Source organism: Morone saxatilis, unplaced genomic scaffold (assembly GCF_004916995.1).
Source record: "Morone saxatilis isolate NCDOM2014 unplaced genomic scaffold, NCSU_SB_2.0 Contig23, whole genome shotgun sequence".
Lineage (NCBI taxonomy): Eukaryota > Metazoa > Chordata > Actinopteri > Moronidae > Morone > Morone saxatilis.
In genome coordinates, this window is record NW_023339796.1 from 17952803 (window position 1) to 17974202 (window position 21400).

Below are 21400 nucleotides of genomic sequence, written 5' to 3' on the forward strand. Positions count from 1 at the left end.
ACACACACATCCCATATACGGAGCAAACACAAGAGAAACGCTCACATCCAGAACAGACCTTCCGCTCGATATGCTAAAGCTACTGGATCACCAGAATCACTCAGTCATTAGATTAGAGCTGATAAGAAACAGCTTTGTGAGGAGGAGTAAGTAGACTATGAAAAATAGCAGTTATATGAATGAAGCTGTCAGATGTGTGTATTCATGTGCGTGTCATCAACTTCTATAAGACAAATAGTGCATGTGGGAGGCAGTACAACCTTGTAACAAGACCATATGAGAGTTAAATGATGACAGCTTGATTTGGAGTGAGTGTCTTCACCCCTCTTGCTGACTCCCAGCCAGTATGATTCACCGCTTAGTTTTTCATTTGTGGTGAAACCTTATATTAGGAGGAGTCTGTCTTTTCTTCCCAAACTTTACGCAACATCAGAGGAGGAAGGCAGGGCAAAGCCTTCCCTCTGCTCAGACTACAGAGAAAATCACACCATCAGCCTCCCTCTTTCTGCATATGGACCACCCTCTACTGTTCTCCTAGTGGAGAGTGTTTGCTTGTGCCACAGCTGTATGCAGGCCTTCATTCTTAATGAGAGCAAAGACAGAGGGAGACTGAGAGTGAGAGGAGGAGAATGGAAAGCATGAAGCTGCAAAAGAAACACAACTGAGACACCAAGCTGGGTCTTACCTGCACCTCCTGGACCGCTGCCTCAACTCACTGACACAGGTAAGATTTGTATTTTTTTTTTTTTCTGTAATCATGGTATTTGAAAAATTAATGACATTTGAATGCTTTTTATTTATTCAAACTCCTGAGACTTTAGATTTCCCGGTCATTACTATGAATAAATAAGTAAAGGTAACAATGAAGTTGGATTTAAGTCCTCTAGATGTGAATATGAATTTGAGCTGTAATTTATACTTGTTTTAATATTCCATATGTACATCTGGTATAGACCCCATGATCATATACACCATGTACAAAGCTCATGCATCGTGTCGTCCCCTCAGCAGACAGACCTAATCAGTGGCACCATCAGAATAACTTGTGGGCTAATTGGCAGAGTCCTAAGAATCTGCTGGCCCAGGGCAAAAGCCACAACAAAGTTAGACTGGAAAACTTGGACATTCTGATATGCAATACATTCATGGTGTATGTTGAAATAAAGTTGTAGAGAAAAGAGGGGACGCAAATGTGGTATTGGGATAAACTTTTTGAGGGTTTTAGTGTAAAAGAAAATCTTTTAATTGGGGAGCTTACCAGTAGACAGTTATAGCTCAGTGGCACCACTTAGAGTCAGTGGGCCGATTGGCAGAGTCCTCCTGTTCCTCTGGGCTGGGAAAACCAGCCACCGCAAAGTTTGACCTGTCTGGTTGTAAGGACTGCATTAATATAGATGAGGTGGCTGGCTCTGGTCAGGTCTCGCTCTGAGGGAGGAGAGGAGAAAATACCAGTTTAATAAGTCAACAAAAAAACAGGGCAGCTGCGGCTGACTTGATGAAGACCAGCAGGGTGTGAACGACAGAGAGAAACCTGGTGGTAATAACTGCCGATGAGATTCACAGCCCTGGCTGAGGAGCCTCTGTGTAAACACTGTCACTCCTGTCAGACCAGGGCCTGTGAGATTCATATTGTGGGCTTGGAGACGTGAAGACGGGCCAATTGCTGAGACCGAGCTATTGAAGGGGATGACCTGTGATTACGGAAAGACAGGAAAAAGTCCTCTCCGGGTAATAATAACTGTGTGACAGTGCCAAGGTGTTTCTGAGCTCTGACACATGGCCCGTTTTCCCTAAAGTGTCTTTTCCTATTCCCCCAAATGGTTTATAATCTGTGACAAAACAAACTGCAGCTTGTTCCATATTTTGAAGACAAAATACAGGCGCCGGGGCACTTTTGAACTTTTAAGCCAGTTATTAAAAATTAATGTTGGCTCAGACACTTTCTTTCTGTCAATAAGTCATTGTGCCTTATGAAAACACAAAAACCTGATGTTAAATATTTTCCTTGAGACAAGCATTTTTTCCTTCGACAATGATAAAAGAGAACTATTCTGCTACAGCAGCAGTTTGAGCTTAGGTAATGCTCTGGGATCTGTCCCATTAACTGTGGTCAGGACTCTTCAGTGCAACTAAACATCAAGAAGAGACCACAGAAATGATTCAAAGCCCCTGCTGTCTCTGTCTTGAACCCATGTAATTCTGCTCCTTTTGCATCTGTTAAAATCCGCTGCAGATTTGTTTTGATGAGCTCCGATGTGAACTGGGTCATATTGTGTGCCTGTCAGAAGTGTTAGATGAAGGTTACTTAACCTCTTTGGGCATATCCACCAGACTGCCTTCTGGCTGGATTTGGTCCGACTGCCAAAATCAGCCTGAAGTTGGCTCACCGTTAGCTCCACTTCCAGATCCAATCCTCGTTATTAAAGATGGAAGGAGGGATCTTTCACTTAGCATGCATTTTTGAACGTCACCCACCCCTGCTCCATTCGTTGTGCTGTCAAAACCAATAAGATCAAAACACAAGCTTCCCTTCCAAAAATAGACTCCAGAAAACATTACTCATAAATCAGGGATTCCTGCTCCCCCTGCTGCTCCTCAGACACATCCATTTATTTTATTCCTTACCAAATTCAGATTTATCTACTTATGTACCAGCCAGGCAGAAATGGCAAGTTAAAATGAGTCAGTGAGGCCCAATGATAATCACCTGCTGACTTCTACCATTACTGACATACGCAGCTCTACACATGAATCCATCAAAGACTAGCAGTGGACGCTTTCTCATTAAAGTGACATTTATAATGACATCCATGGCCACATTAACATTTGTAACATACTAAGCCAATGCAGGTACACTGAAAGGCTATAGGGGAGGTTCATGGAAGGTCTGAGCCAGGAGATCTACAGAAATATGAAAAACAGATCCAGCACTTGCACACACCCAGACACCTGATACAGAAGTGGTGAGGGCTGTAATGAAAGAGAACCCATGAGGGAATGTATTGAAAATATGAGTTAAGATAACAGATTTGTGGTGGGTGGGTGGTACTGCTCTTACTCCACCACAAGATTACCAGAAGGCACATCTTGCCGGGGGCAGGACTGTCTGCAGTACTTGTGTGAAGCCAGCTGTGCCTTTGCCACAGTCTGCTAGTTTTCACTTTACATTTTAATGCCCACTTACTTCATAATTAAGCAAGACTCTTGTGTTGAGTTTTAACTGGAAGCTCTCTTCTGTATCATGCCAACTGCTGCTCCTTGACTATTTAAGATTTGCAGCCACAGTGGTTATATTGGATTAGGGGAAAAAAGAAAACATCTGGTAGGAAATTGAACAAAAAGTACAACATGAGCGGTAACAAAAAGAAAACTTCTTTGTAAATACTTGGACCAAATTAAAGAAAGAGTCATTGACATTCAATATCTTTCTTATTGTCAACACAGCCAATGAAAGGACCACAGCCAACAGTGAGTTCATCTTACTAACAAGTAGGTCTGTGTAGCCAAAGCGTGGTATAGCATCTTAACACACTCACAATGGCCATGTTAAAGTGCTGATTTTTAGCAGGTATAATGTTTGCCATGTTCACCATCATAGTTTAGCGTAATTGCATGCTAACATTTGCTAATTAACACAAAGTATAACGGAGGCAGAATATCGTTAGTTGTGCAAGTATTTAGTTATAAACTAACTAACTAAAATATTTTGACCTGATGATAGCCAAGATAAAAAGTCAGGTTATCACCAAAGTGATTACAATTCATTCTGAGGGGGACATGAATGTGTATATCAAATTTCATGCTCTTCATGCAGCTAACCTAGCTAAAAATTAAACTATAGATATTTGTGAGTCATTTTCAAGATTGAAGTTTTTTGTAGGAATCAATGGATTTAGGGCTGAGTGCCAAAGACAAATAGGGAAGTTGTAAAGTTATGAGAGACAGACTAATACAATATTGGTTTTAAAGAAGTGTAACATGGAATAACACCAATCTTTTCCTTAAGTATAATGGTTGCATTTTTCATTCTTTTTTATAGATCTTTAGCTTGTTTTGTGATAAAGAGAGGAGGAACCATGAGGCCTGGAACATGGAGCCTATTTATTCTGTTTTGTCTGTCCTTCTGGGACAACAGCGAAGCCCTCACCAAGAACCCCATCCTCTCCCGGATACGTAGAGCTCCAGAGGCCAGCGGAGAAGGCAAAAAATGCTCCTACACCTTCCTGGTCCCTGAGCAAAAGATCACAGGACCCATCTGTGCCGCCCGCGGTTATTCCACCGACAAAGACCGAGTGACACGCCTAGATGTGGCTTCGGTGCGTGACCTCCTGTCAAAGCAGCGTCGGGAGATGGAGACTTTGAAGCTGGTGGTGGATGTGGATGGCAACTTGGTGAATGAGATGAAGCTGCTCAGGAAAGAGAGTAGGAACATGAACTCCAGAGTGACCCAGCTCTACATGCAGCTGCTGCACGAGATCATCAGGAAGAGGGACAACTCACTGGAGCTGGCACAGCTGGAGACACGCATCCTCAATGCCACCTCTGAGTCTCTGCGCTTGGCCTCCAGGTACAGGGAACTGGAGGCCAAATACTCAGCCCTGTCTGCAGTAGTCAACAACCAGTCAGTGTTGATTGGGGCACTAGAGGAGCGTTGTATGCAGGTCTACAGCCGGAGGCATGAGCAGTCACCCATGGGACCTCCACTTGTGCAGGTGGTGCCTGAGAACATTCCTGTTAATGTGCCACGTTTCACCAATGAGATCCAGAGGGACAACACCAGAGGGTTTGCCCGAGAGAGGGGCTCTCGCTCTGGGCCGTCACCTACAAGTGGCACCCTGGAGGTTCAGAAACCCCCACAGAGAAACTTCAGTGCTGAAGGTGAGTGCGAGAATTAGTTAGTAAGTGATCCATCCATTCATCCATCCATCCATCCATCCATTCATCCATTCATCCATTCATTCATTTTCATTTTCATTCATTTATTCATTGATTCATTCTAACAAATCAGAAACAGTCATGGTAAAAATGTAGGCTATAGCAGGCCAACCATAACAAAATAATAACCACTGACTTTGAATACATCTGCAGGTGGGCCAGTGGCCTCATTTTCAAAGGTTAAAGATTTGCAAATTCAGCTGGAACTCTGCTTCCCCCTCAACAGAAAGAACACAAATCAGGATGGAAATAAAAATGTTGTAACGTCTCAATTGAGGCAGGGGACCTAAAGCAAAGCAAAGAAAGACCTAACCAGTGCGATTTTGCTCATCAACAGAAATTCCTGACACATTTAGGTTGCTCTCACCCAAGAATAATAAAGTGTGTAGGATTTCAGCGCAGCTGTGTATGTAAATGATCCTTTTACAAGATCGTTCCATTGCGTGTGAGACGTAGACAAAACCCAGGCTAGCATGATAGGCTCCTGCAAACCACAAAGTAGAGGCACTTCTGGTATACCTCAAGAGGTGAATGGACTACACCTTTACATTATTATTATTATATTATGAACTAGGAGAGGGTTACTTGCCCTGCTACATATGGTGTAAATTAAAACATATTCTAATAAGAATGTAGAATTATCTCAAAAAAAGCAGATGTTAGGTACTTCTACCATGCATTAACAAGATATGTATTTTGGTTTTTTGACCTCAAACTAAGGCAAGCAATTTCTTTTTAAATTGACTTAATTTGCGTCATTGTCCTCTGCTGTTCTGGGAGGACATAGTAAACCAGTGTATCTCTGCAGACCTACATAAATATGTTTTATATTACTCTGTCTGCTTGTGTGATTTTGTTCTTGTGTACTGGTTTTTCCTACTTATTTTACTCTCTGTCAGACAGTGACTTCAGTGTTTCCTCATCATGTAAACTTGTGGCACTCATGTTGTTGTCTCAGTCCTCTGGCATTCGAAGTAGCTAAAACTGCCCCACAAAGCCAAAACACAGTGATTGCATACTTCAAACCAGAATAATTTTTTTAGTAAACATAAACAATATATGCAACCATATAACATCTGTATAATTTTATGATATATGTAATTTGCAAAATATATATATTTTTTTAATAACTAAACTAAAATTGACAGACTTTTTACGACCTGTTTACCCTAATTGGAATATCAATTATGATTTAAATATGTCATATATATCATGTATCGTAAATATACCACATAAATAAGGCAGATGGTAAATCTAATCATAATGGAGGAAATGTAACACCATATAAAAAAGTCGGAATAAGGTTTTAAACTATCTATCCTTTACACACTTCCTCCTCTCTCATTTCCAGCTGGTCCCTGTCTTTTTTTACCACCTGCCTCGCTCTCTTATTGTTCCTTCCTTCAGGCCCATTCAGAGACTGTCTCGAGGCGCAGGAAGCTGGCCACAGCACCAGCGGCATGTACCTGATCAGACCAGACGAATCAGAGAGGCCTGTGCAGGTCTGGTGTGAACAGGATATAGACAACGGGGGCTGGACCGTTATCCAGAGCAGGAGAGACGGGTCGGTTAACTTCTTCAGGAACTGGGATAACTACAAGGTGATGATAATGACACTTCCCCTGCCCTATCTGTCTTCTTTTTCTGTCTCCTCCCCTGAGCTAACCAGAATATTTGGCTCATCCAGAGACAACAGGGGTCCCATTACATGGAACATCTAGAGGAACCATCTGGGGTCTTTGGGACTATTTCCTGGGCCAGAATCCTTGTGTTTTCACTTACTGTAAAATATAATGCCCAGTCAGCAGCACTATTCGTCCGAGGTCATTTGGTTTGCGATTCCCATTATGAAACGTTGGATTGCCCACTAGGAAGGTATGTTCCATAGCTGAAACTGAAGGCATTTCTTTCCAAAACCGCTACTACTATGGTGCCTTCCTGGATTGCTGGCTTGTTGGCTTACTACACCACACCATATAGACCCTCTCATCAAAGCTCTGTGAGAATGGAGTATATCGCTGCTGGCAGCCTCGGTGATCTAGTGTTCCATTCAGCCCGGCCAGGCTTGTGCATGTGTAACTGGAAGCTAAATTGCTCTCTTCAACATTGATTTGCTTCTGCGCTCTCCCACAAAGCCACCACATGTACACACACACAGCACCAGAGAGGAGGCCACGGACTGAAACCCTACATCATTCATCATCTGCTGGCTCACCAAGCCAATCCACAATCACAAACCTCAACCTTCTCTACCAAGTGAAGTGTTCTGGAGGCACATGGCCAGATGCAGATTGCTTGCGATTATTCAACACAAGCGCCCAGGCCAGTTTCACCATTAGCAGGGATCCAAGAGATCTTTTGGGTTTGAGCGATGAACCAGCATTCTGAAGATGGATGCTTATTTTCCTGCATAAACCTTACAACATGTCTTTCTTAGAATTTTCAAAGACAAGGCATTCTTTTACCACAATGTTTTTTTCTTTTGAAGTTTTGTAGTTTGTCTTAACTACAGAACTGTGACCAAAATGTCATCAAAAAGAAAATTCTCATTTGTTCTGTGACAATCCCAGAGCCCCATCCACAAGGATGTTGACGTTCCTAAACAATTCTCATGTTTCTAAACTCCTTTTTTCTGTAATCTTTCTCTAACCTTCCTTTTAATCTTCTTTTGATTCAGAGCGGCTTTGGCAACATAGACGGGGAATACTGGCTCGGTCTGGAAGGCATCTACAACCTTGGGAGGCAGGGGGACTACAAGCTGCTGGTGGAGCTGGAAGACTGGATGGGCAAGAAGGTCTACGCTCAGTACAGCAGCTTTCATCTAGAGCCTGAGAGTGAGGGTTACCGCCTGCGGCTGGGCACCTACCAGGGCAATGCCGGAGACTCCCTGAGCAGTCACAACGGCAAACAGTTCACTACTTTGGATCGAGACAAGGACGCCTTCTCAGGTAGATGAGTTGTTCCCTTTGCCTTCTTGTAGCAAATAGCCTTCTTTGACTTGCATAATAATATTTTTTATTGAAATTTCAAACCTCTCTTTTAACATACAGTTTTTTTTTATTGGTCAAAAATCAGACACTCCAGACACTCTAAAAAAAACCACATTTTTGGAATGTGATTTTGTGAGATGTGAGAAGCAAGTGACATAAAAATGTTTAACTTTATGCAAATATGGGGGCACAATTCTCCTGGAGGCTGACCGTGTCCATGAAGGAGATGATTATTGTAGTTTATGTTTGATTATAAATACAAAAAAGACAGTGTCACACAAATTGTTGTAGAAAGTGGTATGCTGTTTTTTTTACACAATGCAAAACAGAAAGCTATGATTTATTTCAATGTGTAGATGTTTTCAAATCATAGGTGTTTCTTCTCTGTGAGAAACACACTTCCTCATAGAGCATATCCTTACCCTTCCTGTTTGTCCACAACAGGTAACTGTGCCCATTTCCATAAAGGAGGCTGGTGGTACAACTCTTGTGGCCAAGCCAATCTTAACGGTGTCTGGTACACCGGAGGCGTCTACCGCAGCAAATTCCAAGATGGGATTTTCTGGGCCGACTATGGCGGAGGCTTCTACTCTATGAAGTCTGTCCGTATGCTGATCAGGCCCATAGACTGAGGAGATACTGTAAGCCAGGCTGGTCAAGGGGCAGCAATGGAGGCCAGGGCAAACTTGAACCTAATTCTAAACCTTGTAACTGTATACGTCATCAGCAACTGGTTGAACACACATAAAAGAACTACACCAATGGAGACTACCAACCATCAATAGTGACTTGAAATGCCTCCTCTAACAGACATTGACTCTACGTGGACATTGTTGTCTTTATATCATAATAGATGCACACATAGAAGGATTTAAGGGACACGACTATTTATAGTAAGCCATACAGCTCCACCAAATACATATGATGGTGAAGGGAAATTAAGTATCACTGCCAAAATTTTGCAGCTAAATAATGCAAGCTGTCTTTCTGATTAAGAGAACGCAGTGTTCTCCTCATTACTAGGTCGCCCCGTGGAGAGGAGGCACCACATCCTAACAACACTTCATTGGAATTGATTTCATTCATAAGCTTTAGTGTCACAAGATCTAAATGCAGCTCTTCCTACCTCGCCAAGATAAACATGTGGGGGGAAACACTCGTTCATGGTGTTTAACTTGTGTTATATTTGCTGGGAGCTGGAAGATAAATTTCATTAATACCTATATAGATTTATTTAGACTCCGTATCAACTTCTGCAATCTGAAAAGACCAACATCTTTAGGAATTGGAGAAAGGAAGGCGGTTTTATGTACATTTGAATACACGAAAACAATACTGAGTTTATTATTTCTCTCTACACTTAAAATGACCTTTATACTGTATGTTAAACTGCTTTGTCCAGGTGCAAATTACCAGAAATGATAATTTATGTGTATAATTAACTTATCATAACAGTGAAAAGGGCCAGGTGTCCTGAGGGAACAGTAAATGATCGTACAGAAAATAGAACTAATTTCCTCCACTGTATATACGACAATCATTCTAGTGTGCTTGCACATATGGAAATTGCTGTGATATGTTTTTCTCATTTGGCTGTTGATTAAATTTCAGTATGACTCTGGGAAAAAAAACAAGTATTGTTTGGAGAAAAAAAAGATGGAATTACGTTGTGTTTTGAGTGGTTTTCAAGCACGAAAAATATGCCGACCAAGCGTGTTGAGCGTTAAAGGCAATGGGACAGACAACGAGAAACACATTGCTGAAAGCCAGACAGGATGGAGGAAGAAAAAGAGAGGAGAGAGAAGGNNGGGGGGGGGGGTGAACTGGGATGGAATCGGTCCAAATTTCCAAGTTACCCCCCCTCCCCCAACCCACCCCCTCTTCTTTTTAAATACAGAGAAATTTACATTCTTTCCACAGAAAAGTGCTTGAACTGTATGTTTTCATAAAAATAGCTGTCACTGACAAGGTCACGGGTGCCTGCAGTCTGTAATCAATGGTATGAAAGCAGAGCGGCATCCTTTTGGTGGAACCATCCCAGAGGAGAGGGGAGCCGGGGGGGATTTGAAGTGGTGGGTCTGCTTTGAACAACAGTGCTGCATCCAACAGCCCTTAGTCTCTGAGCCCAAAATAGATACTCATATTGTGTTTTTTCTTATTGACCACAACCACCCTCACACCCATCTCTTTAACAAACTTTTATAAAGCAACAAAACACAAACTGGGAGACCCGTCAAACCCAACTGGACATGGAAGTATGTTTATGTACATGTAAAAGAGCAGCGTCTAATAAAAACGGCATCATAATGTTAAAATTAAACAGCAATAAAAGTTGAAACCAGTGAGTCACAATACTTGGCAGAACAGTATTACACAACTAACAGTCAATAAATTGAGAACATTTAGGGTCACATCAGGGGAGATTCTTGTTCATTCGGATTCAAAAGAACTCCTTTCATGTGCCATGCTGATTTATACTGTTAACCAAGTCATAATTAGTACATGACATTTTACTTTTTAGTCTTTCTTAAGATTACTTGGACGTTCCAAACTAACTTGTGGGTGTGAGTCATGCAGATCAAATGTTGTTGTTTGAGTCAAACAGATACTGTAAGTCCTTTTGGAAGGAGGTGCCAAAGAATGTTTTCTTACTAAAAATATTAGGCATAACTGCGTTTATCTGTAATAAGAGTTCTTTATAATGGATATGGTAAGTGTGCTTTCTGTTGGCATGAAAAAGTTGTGAGGAGACAGATGAATACTTTACAGAGACATCTCGTTTCAAGTAGTAACACATTTCTGCGGATGACTGGGTAAGGGCAAGTCATCATTTCAAGTCAGGCTGACAACCTGAACTACACGGCTCTTTTTCACTGTCTATTCTTCTCGTTCCACTGCCCAACAAAACACAATGAATACTTTTATACTTTAAATTTGTCACATCATCAAACATCTGCAGGGTTTGTGTCTTGCGTGTCTGTATTATTTTTTTATTTTAAGAAATAGGTCGACTTTTTTAGTAATATTCAGAGAGGAGAAAATCCATACACATCTCGTGTCTGTATATAAAGCTACAGCCTCCAAGCAATTAGTTTAGCTTAGCACAGAAACTAGAAGATTGATTGCATTTGTACCCAAAGGAATAGTTTAAAATAAAAATAGGAGATATATCATAGAGATAAATCATAGAATTCGGTGATTAATACCACGGTCATGTCTGTGTAGTAAATATGAAGCTAGAACCAGCAGACAGTTAGCCTATGTTAGAATAAAGACTGGAAATAGAGCAAGCCTGGCTCTGTGCAAAGTTTAAAACATCACCAGTATCTATACAGCTCTCTAATTAACATAACTCTTTTAATTTATCCAAAAAACAATGTAGAAACAACAAGTTGTGGTTTTACTGGCAATACTCCAACACATAAATTCCTCTAAGAACTTCTTGTCCCTAGTTGTCAGGTTTTTTTTTTGTATGGATGAAACAAACTAAATATAGTGTGTTAATTAGTAAAATTAGGTAATAGTTGGTGGACACCAAGACACCAAGAGCCAGGCTACCTGTTTCAAGACATTAGAGTGGAAATGATCTTTTTATCTCACTCTTGACAAAAAAGCAAATGAGCACATTTCCAAAAATGTCAAACTATTAATTTTACAAATCCTATCTAAGTGTATGTATCCAATATGAGAATAGATAGGTGTGTCAACCCACACAAGCTCCTTTACTAGGGTGTATACAGTTGAAAAGGTCAAGTGCATGCTCAGACACTCTTCCAAGAGTTTTATTGAACAGCGAGCCATCTGAGCACACTTGTTCTTTAAACCTTACCCTTTTTTATGGCAGGGCCACCTTCCTGTGACAAGTCTGCCTCTCAAACGTTGAGCTCAACCACTGCACAGACTGCCAGTGTGGGATGCTCCGTCACCACAGGAGCTGTAACTGAAGTCTTCCAATAATTCAGCCAACCACACACTGAACCCTCACATTTTATACAGCCTCGTGGGGGTATGGAAATGCATGATTAGCCTACCAAAACCAAACTCCTGCGCAGTCAGACGTTGGAACAGAGAAGGTGACATCCTTGGCTCGGGTGAGGGGACCACACTCAAGCCTGCACCCCGTCGACTACCTGGCCGGCAGACCAGGGATGGCCGAGGGCTGCTGCAGTGTGGTCCTCTGAGAACTGCTGCAGGTTTCAGAAGTGAAAGCCCTCTTTGTCGCTAAGTGAAGCTTTGCTGTCCATGAATTTCACCACCAAAGTGGCACCAGGCTCGGAAGATTTTTTGGAGAAGCTGGCTCTACTGCTGTTTGCTGAAAGACATCTGCTGTTCGGGGAATGTCCGTGAGAGTGACTCATTAGGCCTCAAAAGTTCAGTTAGTGTCAACCAGCAAATCAACATACAGGATGTGGAGCTGTTTTCTGTGAAAATAAACACCGTGACTAAGTTTTGCCCAAACTTGAACAGTTAAACAACTCCATAACTAAATCCGTTCCTAAGTGCCCTTTTGATTTAAAGCTTAACAGACACTTGCTTAAGATGGATGATCATCTGGAGGGATCTGGGAAGGCTCACTGAGCTGCAGACAGCGGCAGTTTCCACTCTCCTTTATTAGTCTAAAACATACAGAGGAGTGATATTTCATTTAGCTGTGGAGCCTAGAAACGAGTGCTGAGATTGCAAAAGTGAGATTTATTTTAAAAGAGTTTTTTTGACAGAAAGAAGCAATCTAAGCACCGATCGCAACCCAGGGATAACAAACAAAGGAACATTTGAGCCATGAGAAGCGTGCTCCTTAAGTTTCAGCTGCCTCCAAACAGATACGCAGTCTGTTAAATACATCTATTAGTGACCAAACATTCAGATGGTTTTCATTGTTCATGTGGTTGGCATAAAAAGCTTGTTTATTCTAGACTCAAACCTTGAAACCCTGTTATCAAATGAATCTCCTTTGTAAAGAAGTATGACCTCAGAACACTGTGGAGTCAGCATTAGTCACTAAACTGGAGGACCCACTCATAGTCTGCTGTATGACCGTTAACTGTATGTTTTCTGGATATACGATTTCACTTATTGTGATGAATGGCATGAGTCATGGAGGTCTGTTTAAGGCTTCAGGACCGCCTGGGGAGACAGAGCCAAAAGAGCGATCGCCCTGACCACTCAACTGTTTTTACACCATAGTTAAAACACTGAAAAACAAAAGGGCCTCCCAGCCTAAACCTGCTCAAGAGAGGCATGAGCCAAAGAGCCACAAAGAACAACAGAAGGAACCACATGAATGTTTTACATCCAGCCCAGTGGAGCAGTAGCATCAATTCTGGTATTTTCTTCCAGCTGCTAACAATAAATTCTACATATAACTGAAAAAGACAATAGTTTGCAGCATAAGTTAGAAATAATAGCATAAAAAATGATACAAAAAGAGGAATACAGAAGAGCCCACACCAAGGCATAGTCAAATGAAATTAAAGTCCTGCTGTAGCAAACCCCGGATGTGCTTTAAATGTGATAATTTTTTCCACCAGTTCAGAATTTATCTGGTAACTGTACTATTGAAATGATAGAACAGGAAATATCCTGTCTGATCTCTTCATTTAGCAGTAGTTCATGTTTCAGCTGCTGCATTCTAAAGTAGCTGCAGATGTGAGTGACTTGAATGGGGCAGGAATTTCAGTGGTTAAAATGGGATTTGATTTTTTTTTTTTTTTTTAAATAACAGCTTTCTCCAATTTTATTAAAACTCCTCCGATTCTGGCAGCTGGCTTTGTTTTGGAAGGAGGTTACTAAGATCGTTAAAGGCAGTATTTCTGGAGAAAGGGGAACCAAAAAAACATCCCCTTTACATCTACTTTACTGAGTAGTAAAAAGTTGAAAGATCATTAGATCAACATTGATAATACATTCATGCTGATTCATTCTTACTTTGTTGCAACTCTGCTTTAATCCCCACAAGATCATCTTTTTTTTCTGACATTGATCAGGTCACCCTACAGCCACACACTTTACATACATGAGGTCAGGATAATGATCTCAGGGTGCCATATGAGCTCATATGTTTTGGAAATAAACATTCTCCATTAAAAAAAAAAAACCATGAGCATTAAAACATGTAATTCTGCCTTGAAAACAGTGCTGACAGTCAGAGCTAGCCCTTTCTGCTTTGGAGTGGAAGCTGGATCTTGTCACAGCACTATATTTCTGGGGTAAAATGCACCCTCATCTTGCTACTGTGATGTGTTGACACTTTGATACAGCATGGCAGATTTCAAACGCACTGACCTACTACCTCTTTTCACTCACCATAGAGGGATTTGACAGAGTTTAGACCATACTATGATACCATCTAGTGGTAGAGTAGTTTTACTACCTAACCATGCCGTGGTCCTCACTCTGTGGCCGATGAAAGGACACACAGGATGAGTGGTTTATCAAAAATAAAAAGCACTTGTACACACACCTGACACCTTTTATAAGCATTTCACTCTCGCAAACAAATGTGCTGTGATGTGGACAAAGCGAAGAGGAAGAGGAAGGCTAATTTTAAGTGTAAAGGTAGAAATTAAAATACATGCTTGTTAGGAAAAATCTGTCTGCTATTTATTTGTACTACGATTTAATAAAAAATAATACTTCATGAAAAAGGACATTTGAATCTTACAGCGCCCCCTACAGTTGTATTTATCCATCATACTTATTATATTACATATTTAAATATGTCAGGTAAAGCGAATGGTAATATTACTTGTCATGTATCGTCACTGTTCATTGTCATATTTCTCATCCTGTTATTCAAAACTTACTTGTTACAATAAAGTTTACAGGCAAAAAAAAAAAAAAAGAAAAAGGAGGGGACATTGGTGTCGCCGGGTGATGACGTCGGTGTAGGGCTCTCTGAACGCCATGGCGGCTCATGCTAGCGAGCTGGAGATTGCGAAGAAAAATTTAACGGAGGCAATTGGCGATAATGTCAAGCAGTAAGTGGAGCGCTGTGTGTGTGTGTGTGTGTGTGTTTTCTGTCCTGTTTGTTGGTTTCCCGCTGAAACGTGAAGCAATGTTGCCGGTAGCTAACGTTAGCTCAGGGTGCTCCGCGAGTGTAACGTTATTATCCGGATTCATGAGATAACCTGACGTCTAGTTCAACGTCTTGTATGTTCATGAAAAGCGCTTGAATATATCTCGATGTGTAGCTTGAGTTAGGGTTAGGTGAAAAGAAAAAAAGCAAACCTTTTCATTCATTTCCATTGGGTCACTTGTTTAAAGCTGGCTGATGCATTTGTTTATGAAATGAAGGTAGTGTTGCAAATGCACTTTCCTGTAACTGTTGGAGTAAAGTTTGTCCTGTTGTTGATGTTTGTTGTTTGTTGTCTCTCCTTGCAGTTACTGGGCCAACCTGAAGCTGTGGTTCAAACAAAAGATCAGCAAAGAGGAGTTTGACGTCGAGGCACGTCGTCTGCTGGCACAGGAGAACGGTTTGTAAGATACGTGATGTTGTTTATGTTGACAAATGAATGCTATCTGAAATGGTGTTGCTTATTTCCTATTTCCCTCCTTCCTCCGCAGTCCATGTTCACAATGATTTCCTCCTGGCCATCCTCACACGCTGCCAGATCATCGTCTCCACGCCAGGTAGGATTTCTAAATGATTTATTTTCTCTGAAACCGGCCCTGACCTCCTGTTTGAATTCAATCTATGTTTTATCCAAACTTTCTATACGAGCAGCCATAATCTGTTGTACCTTTTTTATCAGCTGTGTTCATTTGTTGCATTGGTTTTATTGTCGCAGGTGTCTGCTGTTGGAGCAGTGCGATTTGCAGACATTTTGAAATAATGACAAAGTTGAATTAAAGTGGATTTAGTCAATGATTGGAAAGGATGTACGTGATAAAAGCTAAATGTGAAATGGCCTGTAATCAAAGACTTCCAGTGCCTACCCACTGCAGATACACTCATTACCTTGCTCAAGAGCCAGTTAGTTAGGCATCTCCATTTTTGTTCCCTCAGTGCATCTTGTTATGTGTTCTGTCCACTAGAGGGTGCAGGGCCATTACAGTGGCAAGGTGGCTCTGCTTCAAAGCCTGGCAAACCAAAAGGGAAGAAGAAATGTTCCTCGAGACAAAAATTTGATGTAAGTAACTCCTGTTCATATTCATCCCTGCAGAGACACGGCGTAACTATTGCTCTACTATATCAGCACCTAAATAATCAGCAGGTGCTTGAACGACTGACGGTCTGTAACATTTGGATGCTTGTATGTCCTGTTTGTCCCTCAGCATCGTTTCCAGGCTCAGAACCCTCTGAGCGCTGCCCAGCCTTTCAGTCCGCGGGAGGTGGGAGGTGAGGAGGAGGAGCTGCGTCTCAGTGCCCACACTCTGCTGCTGCCCACGCGAGGCCAGCTGGAGGCCCGCATGATGGTGACGGCCTTTGAGCTGGGCCTGGATAACATCACAGACGATGCCGTCAGCACCATGATCTATGCTATTGAGGTTTGTAGCAGTTCAGTCCACAGCTCTGTTTATAATGCTGCCGTTGTCCTCAATCTACAGTTCAGCAATGGATGGTCTAGTACTGTGTACCATCCACATTATCGGACCTCACTGACTTTCCTTAATGTGTACATACAGTTATATAAATTACCTAATGAGAGAAAAATAAATAAAAGTGCTGTGAAATTATCATTAATGCCAGTACCTGATTTTTGCATCTCCAACAAAACTGAGCGAGTGACCCCAAATGTCACTTTTTATATTGTGTAAAGATTTGATATCATCACACAGAAACAGTGATAGGTTTCATGATTTTGTGATGTATTAAAAGTATTCAAATTTGCAGCCTTAAAACATGACTGAAATGACATGGCAAAAAGGTTATTACTACTAAAATTCAACTTGTCCTGTGTCCTCACCCAACACTGGAAGCAAGTATCCATTTTTCCCCTTCACGTCAGAGTTGATCTCATACAAGTTTGCATTATACGCATAAACAGACCTGTGGACTATTGAACACGGGTGTTCAATAGTCGATGGGTTGCATCTGTACAGTTCTTGGCCATGTGCTGCACGCGGCACACCACCTCCCCCGTATCGTGTTTATAGTGATACTTATGCTAATAACAATCAGCCAAATGCCACCAATTTAAGATCAAGTGGGATTCTTCATTCAGCTCACCTGGGTAAAATCAGATTTGGGTTGTTAAGTACGCTTGGTACATCTGGAGTTGACTTCTTTAATTTTTTCTCTTAATAGAATATATAAGAGAATGTTTCTGTGTGTTTCCACGTATCAGTTTTGTTCTTGAAATTCATAACAGTGTAATTGATTCTGTCCTCAAGAAATGAATCATTGTGTAAATGTCTGTTAATGATGTCTAACTTCAGTCCAAACTCAAAGAATATGACAGAATGGCGGTCTTAACTTTTCGTTGACATCCATGCTGAGGCTTAAAATGATTGGATAGATTTACTTTCTGTACCGCTTATTAAAGGAAACTGCTGTGTTTACCCAGAAGATCAAGCAAAGCTTGACTTTGTGCTCTGATTTATTTCAGCAACACTTGAAAGACGTCTTGACTGCTGTAATCACCCGGAGGAAGGCGTATCGGTTACGAGACGGTCATTTCCCCTATGCCTTTGGCAGTTATGTCACGCCGCAGCCTTATCTGAAAAACAGCCTTGCTGCTTACCACAGTGTCACTGAATGGTAGGGACAAAAGCTCTCACTAGCTGATAGACATTGTTCTGATTTAATATAAGGATGTTGATGTAGACATAAATACTCTGAAAGGTAATTCTTTGTTAATGTTATCAACTTTGCTCTCATACAGTAATCCGTACAGTGAACCATTGTTTCTGTTGCTGGTGACATTTTTCAGTCCATAGTGATTTTTTTCTTTCTTTCAGTCCCCCTCCAAGTGCTTCCCTCCCTGCTGGCCCACCACCTCAAGTGTCACCCGATGACGCAGAGCAACAAGCTGTTCACTTATTGGCTTGTTCTGCTGACATGCTCCCCGCGCCCCTCCCTCCAATAAACATGTTTGATCTCTTGGAGGCTTTACAGGTGAGAGGAATGTGCTTGTGTGTTTGCGCTTCCAAGACCTTCATCCAACTTGGCACCTAGTATTTGAAACACCCCAGATCAAACCAAGCATGTGGACAATTGTATTTTCAGAGTTGTATGGTGATTTATAAAAGGTCACATAATAAGGCTGAAATGATCAGTTGATACAATTATTTGTAATTTTCCAAGCAAAAACATTCCATTGTTTTTAACTAAGAATAACAATTTAACAGAAAAATGATTTTGGACTGTTGGTTGGGGAAAATAAGCTAACTGAAGAGATCAGCCTGGGCTTTAGGAAAAAGGAACAGCATTTTTCCCAATTGTGACAATCTAGGGTCTAAATGATTAAGCAAGGAGATAATTGTTAGTTGCAATAATTGAATAACTAAATTAAGAGTCCTCATTCTAAAATCATAATCTTCATACATAGAAATGTTGACACATTACCTCATTGTTCATAATAAAAGTGTTACCCTGTGTGTAGAAGTCAATGAGCTTTAATAACCTTGTTAATAAGTAATGACCTAGTAGTTAATAGCTGGTCACACAAGATATTGTGTAAATATGTGTTTTCTTGTTGCGGGAAATTTAATATAGTTTCCACTGGAAACATGTCATATTGTTGAACTATGGACCCGTGCGTTCGCTGCTTATCACTGAATCTGTACACTTTAATTCCCCTGGCCTGCCCTCATTCAACCAACAGAGGTTTGTATGTTTAAATATCTTTCTGAAACGTTTGTCTGATGCAGGTTCACCACGGTGTGATGCCCTCCCACACTATGTACGCCCTGAACATGGAGCGCATCCTGTCCCGGCTCTGGCACCCCAGCCACGAAGAACTAGAGCAGGACCACGTGCACCGGCAGCGCCTCGGTGCCAAAGACGGCGTGCTCGTCAGCTGAGATCCACTGACACGGGTCTGTGTATGAACTGGGCATCATCAGGAACCAAACACAGAAATAACCCCCACATGGAAATGGATGGGGACCAGTGTGTCCAACAAAAACTGAATTCCTTTTTATAATACCTGGAAAAATAACATCCCCGTTGCACAGAAAGATAAAGCACGAGTGGAGCAAGATGAAACAAAACAGTTGGACAGCGGACACAGAGTGGGCAGTCAACTCCAGCCAGTAACTGGCAAATTAGCGCTGTAGCCGGTTTATTTTTGTCTCTTCCAACAGCCAGTTTGGCAGTCGACCAATCATCATTTAGAGCTTCTGTTGTATAGCGAGAATCTAATCTGGTGGTAAAACATTGAAAGTGTTGAGGATATACCAACAGCTTATAAGCACTGATGAGGAAAATAAGGTGCTGGGCCTGGTTGCACAGTGTTAATGTTTAGGCGTATGTGGGTTAGAGGCTTGTTTGTGTTGTCAGATATGAGCCACAAACAAACATCCTGAGAATACTGAACTGTTGATATCTAATCATGTAGCATTGTGTACGTGACCAGGTCACAACATATTGTGTTGTATATGCTACACACAGGTGTTTTCATTTCATCTGATTAGACCTCAAGAATGACAAAGAAGGAAATCAGCCCGCCTTAACAGGTAAAACAGGCGCATCAAGTGCCATCTGTACAGGGGGAGAGGTCTGATCAAGCCCCCCGCTGTGGGTTTACTGTGGGTGTGTAGGCTCTTTAAAATGTGCCGGACAGCTGCCTCCTGTGCCATCACGCCCCTCATGAACATATCTTGAAATTGTCTTGTGTTCTTAAAGCATTTACTGGTGTCTGGTTTAAGGCCCGTGTGTTTCCGTCAGTGTAGGTGGTCCACAGTGTGTGTGAGAGAAGAAGCTGACTCTGTGCACTTGAATATCTGTTCACCATGTTCATGTGCCACACCAGGTTCAAATGTGTATAAATTTTTACTTTTTTTTTTTTCTACACAAAGCTTGTTTGTAATTTATACCACAGACAGTAGTTCAAACAATAAATATTGTTTTTTGTACAAGTTGTTCACTAGCTAATAGAGAATATTCCTTCTTTCTAAATATTTCTTTTGTGCCTCGGCACTCTCTCTAAGTGTGTAAACAGATCTGCTTATGCCTCATGGGTTTCTTCTAGGAGTCACCAGCTGTAGTGGGAGGACGGTGATTCACACACACCCGTCCCAGTGCGCGCTGAGAACACCTCTTGCCATATTTGGTAGCCTGCGCCTCACTTCCGACACCTCGCCGTCCAATGGGCGGCCGCGTACGCTCACCAGCCATTACGAGCTCCTCACACTGCACTGGTGACTCAATATCCCGTCTGTCCCAGTTCCTTCAATAACAAACACTCGGTGTAATGCACTGTTAGACTGTATATGATGATGAATTATTCAGCAGGCACAAAGGCACTCACACATCACGCGTGTCCAACATTTTATTTTGTCATATGTACAGTTCTGAAGTGCTCAAAATACAGCGTACAAATATTACAAAGTGTTATTTCAGGTCTAACATTAGTTACACCTATTATCACAAACTTGTATGAACATAAAGGTTAAGAAAGTAAGGCAGTTTTGTCAGTAAACGCTACACACACCTATAAGAGTCCTTGGGTAAAGGTGTGAAACTTTTTTCTTTTTTTTTAGTGTTACTCTGTACATACTGTATAGTCGCTGGTGGGATGCTCAGTGCTCGACTCAAGTCTATATGCATAAACTGCTACTTGACATAGTGGGATATTTGCAGGGCCGAGGCCTCGTTCACATTGTGTTTCTGTCCCCTTTGCAATTTGATCCCACGCAGGCTGTCAGGACTGCATGGGACTTTATCAATTTAAAATTAGCATAAGGTATGGGCACTTGCCATGCTACCTTGGCTTGACTCAATTTGATCTTGTAGTTTTGAATGGAAAAGAAAGACTGAAGTGCCAAGTCACATCAAAAGGTTATGTGGAGCAAATGTCCCCTCTGAGCTGTGTGCGTCCTTGCCATAAGTTTGGTGGCTTCTGCTCTGTAATATTTCACCATACTGACCAATTACAAGTATCATGTCAGTCTCCATTCATTGCCCTTTGTGGGTGCAGCCTGAGCGGATAATTTGGTGGAAAAATGAAATGAGACACAGGGACTCCTCCCGCAAAGCCCAACAGGCCCACTTTAAGCTGCATTTGGTCCCCAAGAAATGTCCCTTGGTTTTTTTTCCCCTGGGCAGTCTAGAAAGCTTGGAGCTGCTGCGTCAAAATGAGCTGGCAGCCGCTGTTAACGTGGTCCATGACCTTTTGCTTGAGCAGAGCCAGCTCGTCCCGGAGGACGTTGGCAGAGGAAACCAACTCCGTGTTTTGGCTCTTCAGGTTTTTGACCCTATCCTCCAGCCGAGAGATCCTCTCCAGCTTCCTTTTCCGGCATTTGGACGCGGCCACCCTGTTCCGCATGCGCTTCCTCTCCGCTTTGATGCGCTCCTGGCTCTCCATGTCGAT

At 41.8% G+C, this 21400-nt stretch overlaps 2 protein-coding genes and 1 pseudogene across 2 annotated transcripts; 2 read left to right on the plus strand and 1 right to left on the minus strand.

The window, feature by feature from the left end:
* The first annotated feature begins 480 nt into the window (after positions 1-480).
* LOC118334216 (angiopoietin-related protein 1-like) lies at positions 481-9725 on the plus strand. Its single transcript, XM_035670049.1, has 5 exons — positions 481-724; positions 4040-4878; positions 6343-6536; positions 7613-7883; positions 8370-9725. The coding sequence occupies exons 2-5, from the start codon at positions 4077-4079 to the stop codon at positions 8555-8557; spliced, it is 1455 nt and encodes a 484-aa protein (XP_035525942.1). The 5' UTR covers positions 481-724; positions 4040-4076; the 3' UTR covers positions 8558-9725.
* Positions 9726-14772: 5047 nt separating this feature from the next.
* Positions 14773-19942, plus strand: tada1 (transcriptional adaptor 1). The gene is made up of 8 exons (XM_035671481.1): positions 14773-14902; positions 15306-15397; positions 15489-15554; positions 15960-16054; positions 16200-16412; positions 17474-17625; positions 17826-17982; positions 18738-19942. The coding sequence occupies exons 1-8, from the start codon at positions 14829-14831 to the stop codon at positions 18888-18890; spliced, it is 1002 nt and encodes a 333-aa protein (XP_035527374.1). The 5' UTR covers positions 14773-14828; the 3' UTR covers positions 18891-19942.
* A 403-nt stretch (positions 19943-20345) lies between these two features.
* LOC118334551 overlaps positions 20346-21400 on the minus strand; it is a 1943-nt pseudogene continuing 888 nt past the window's right edge.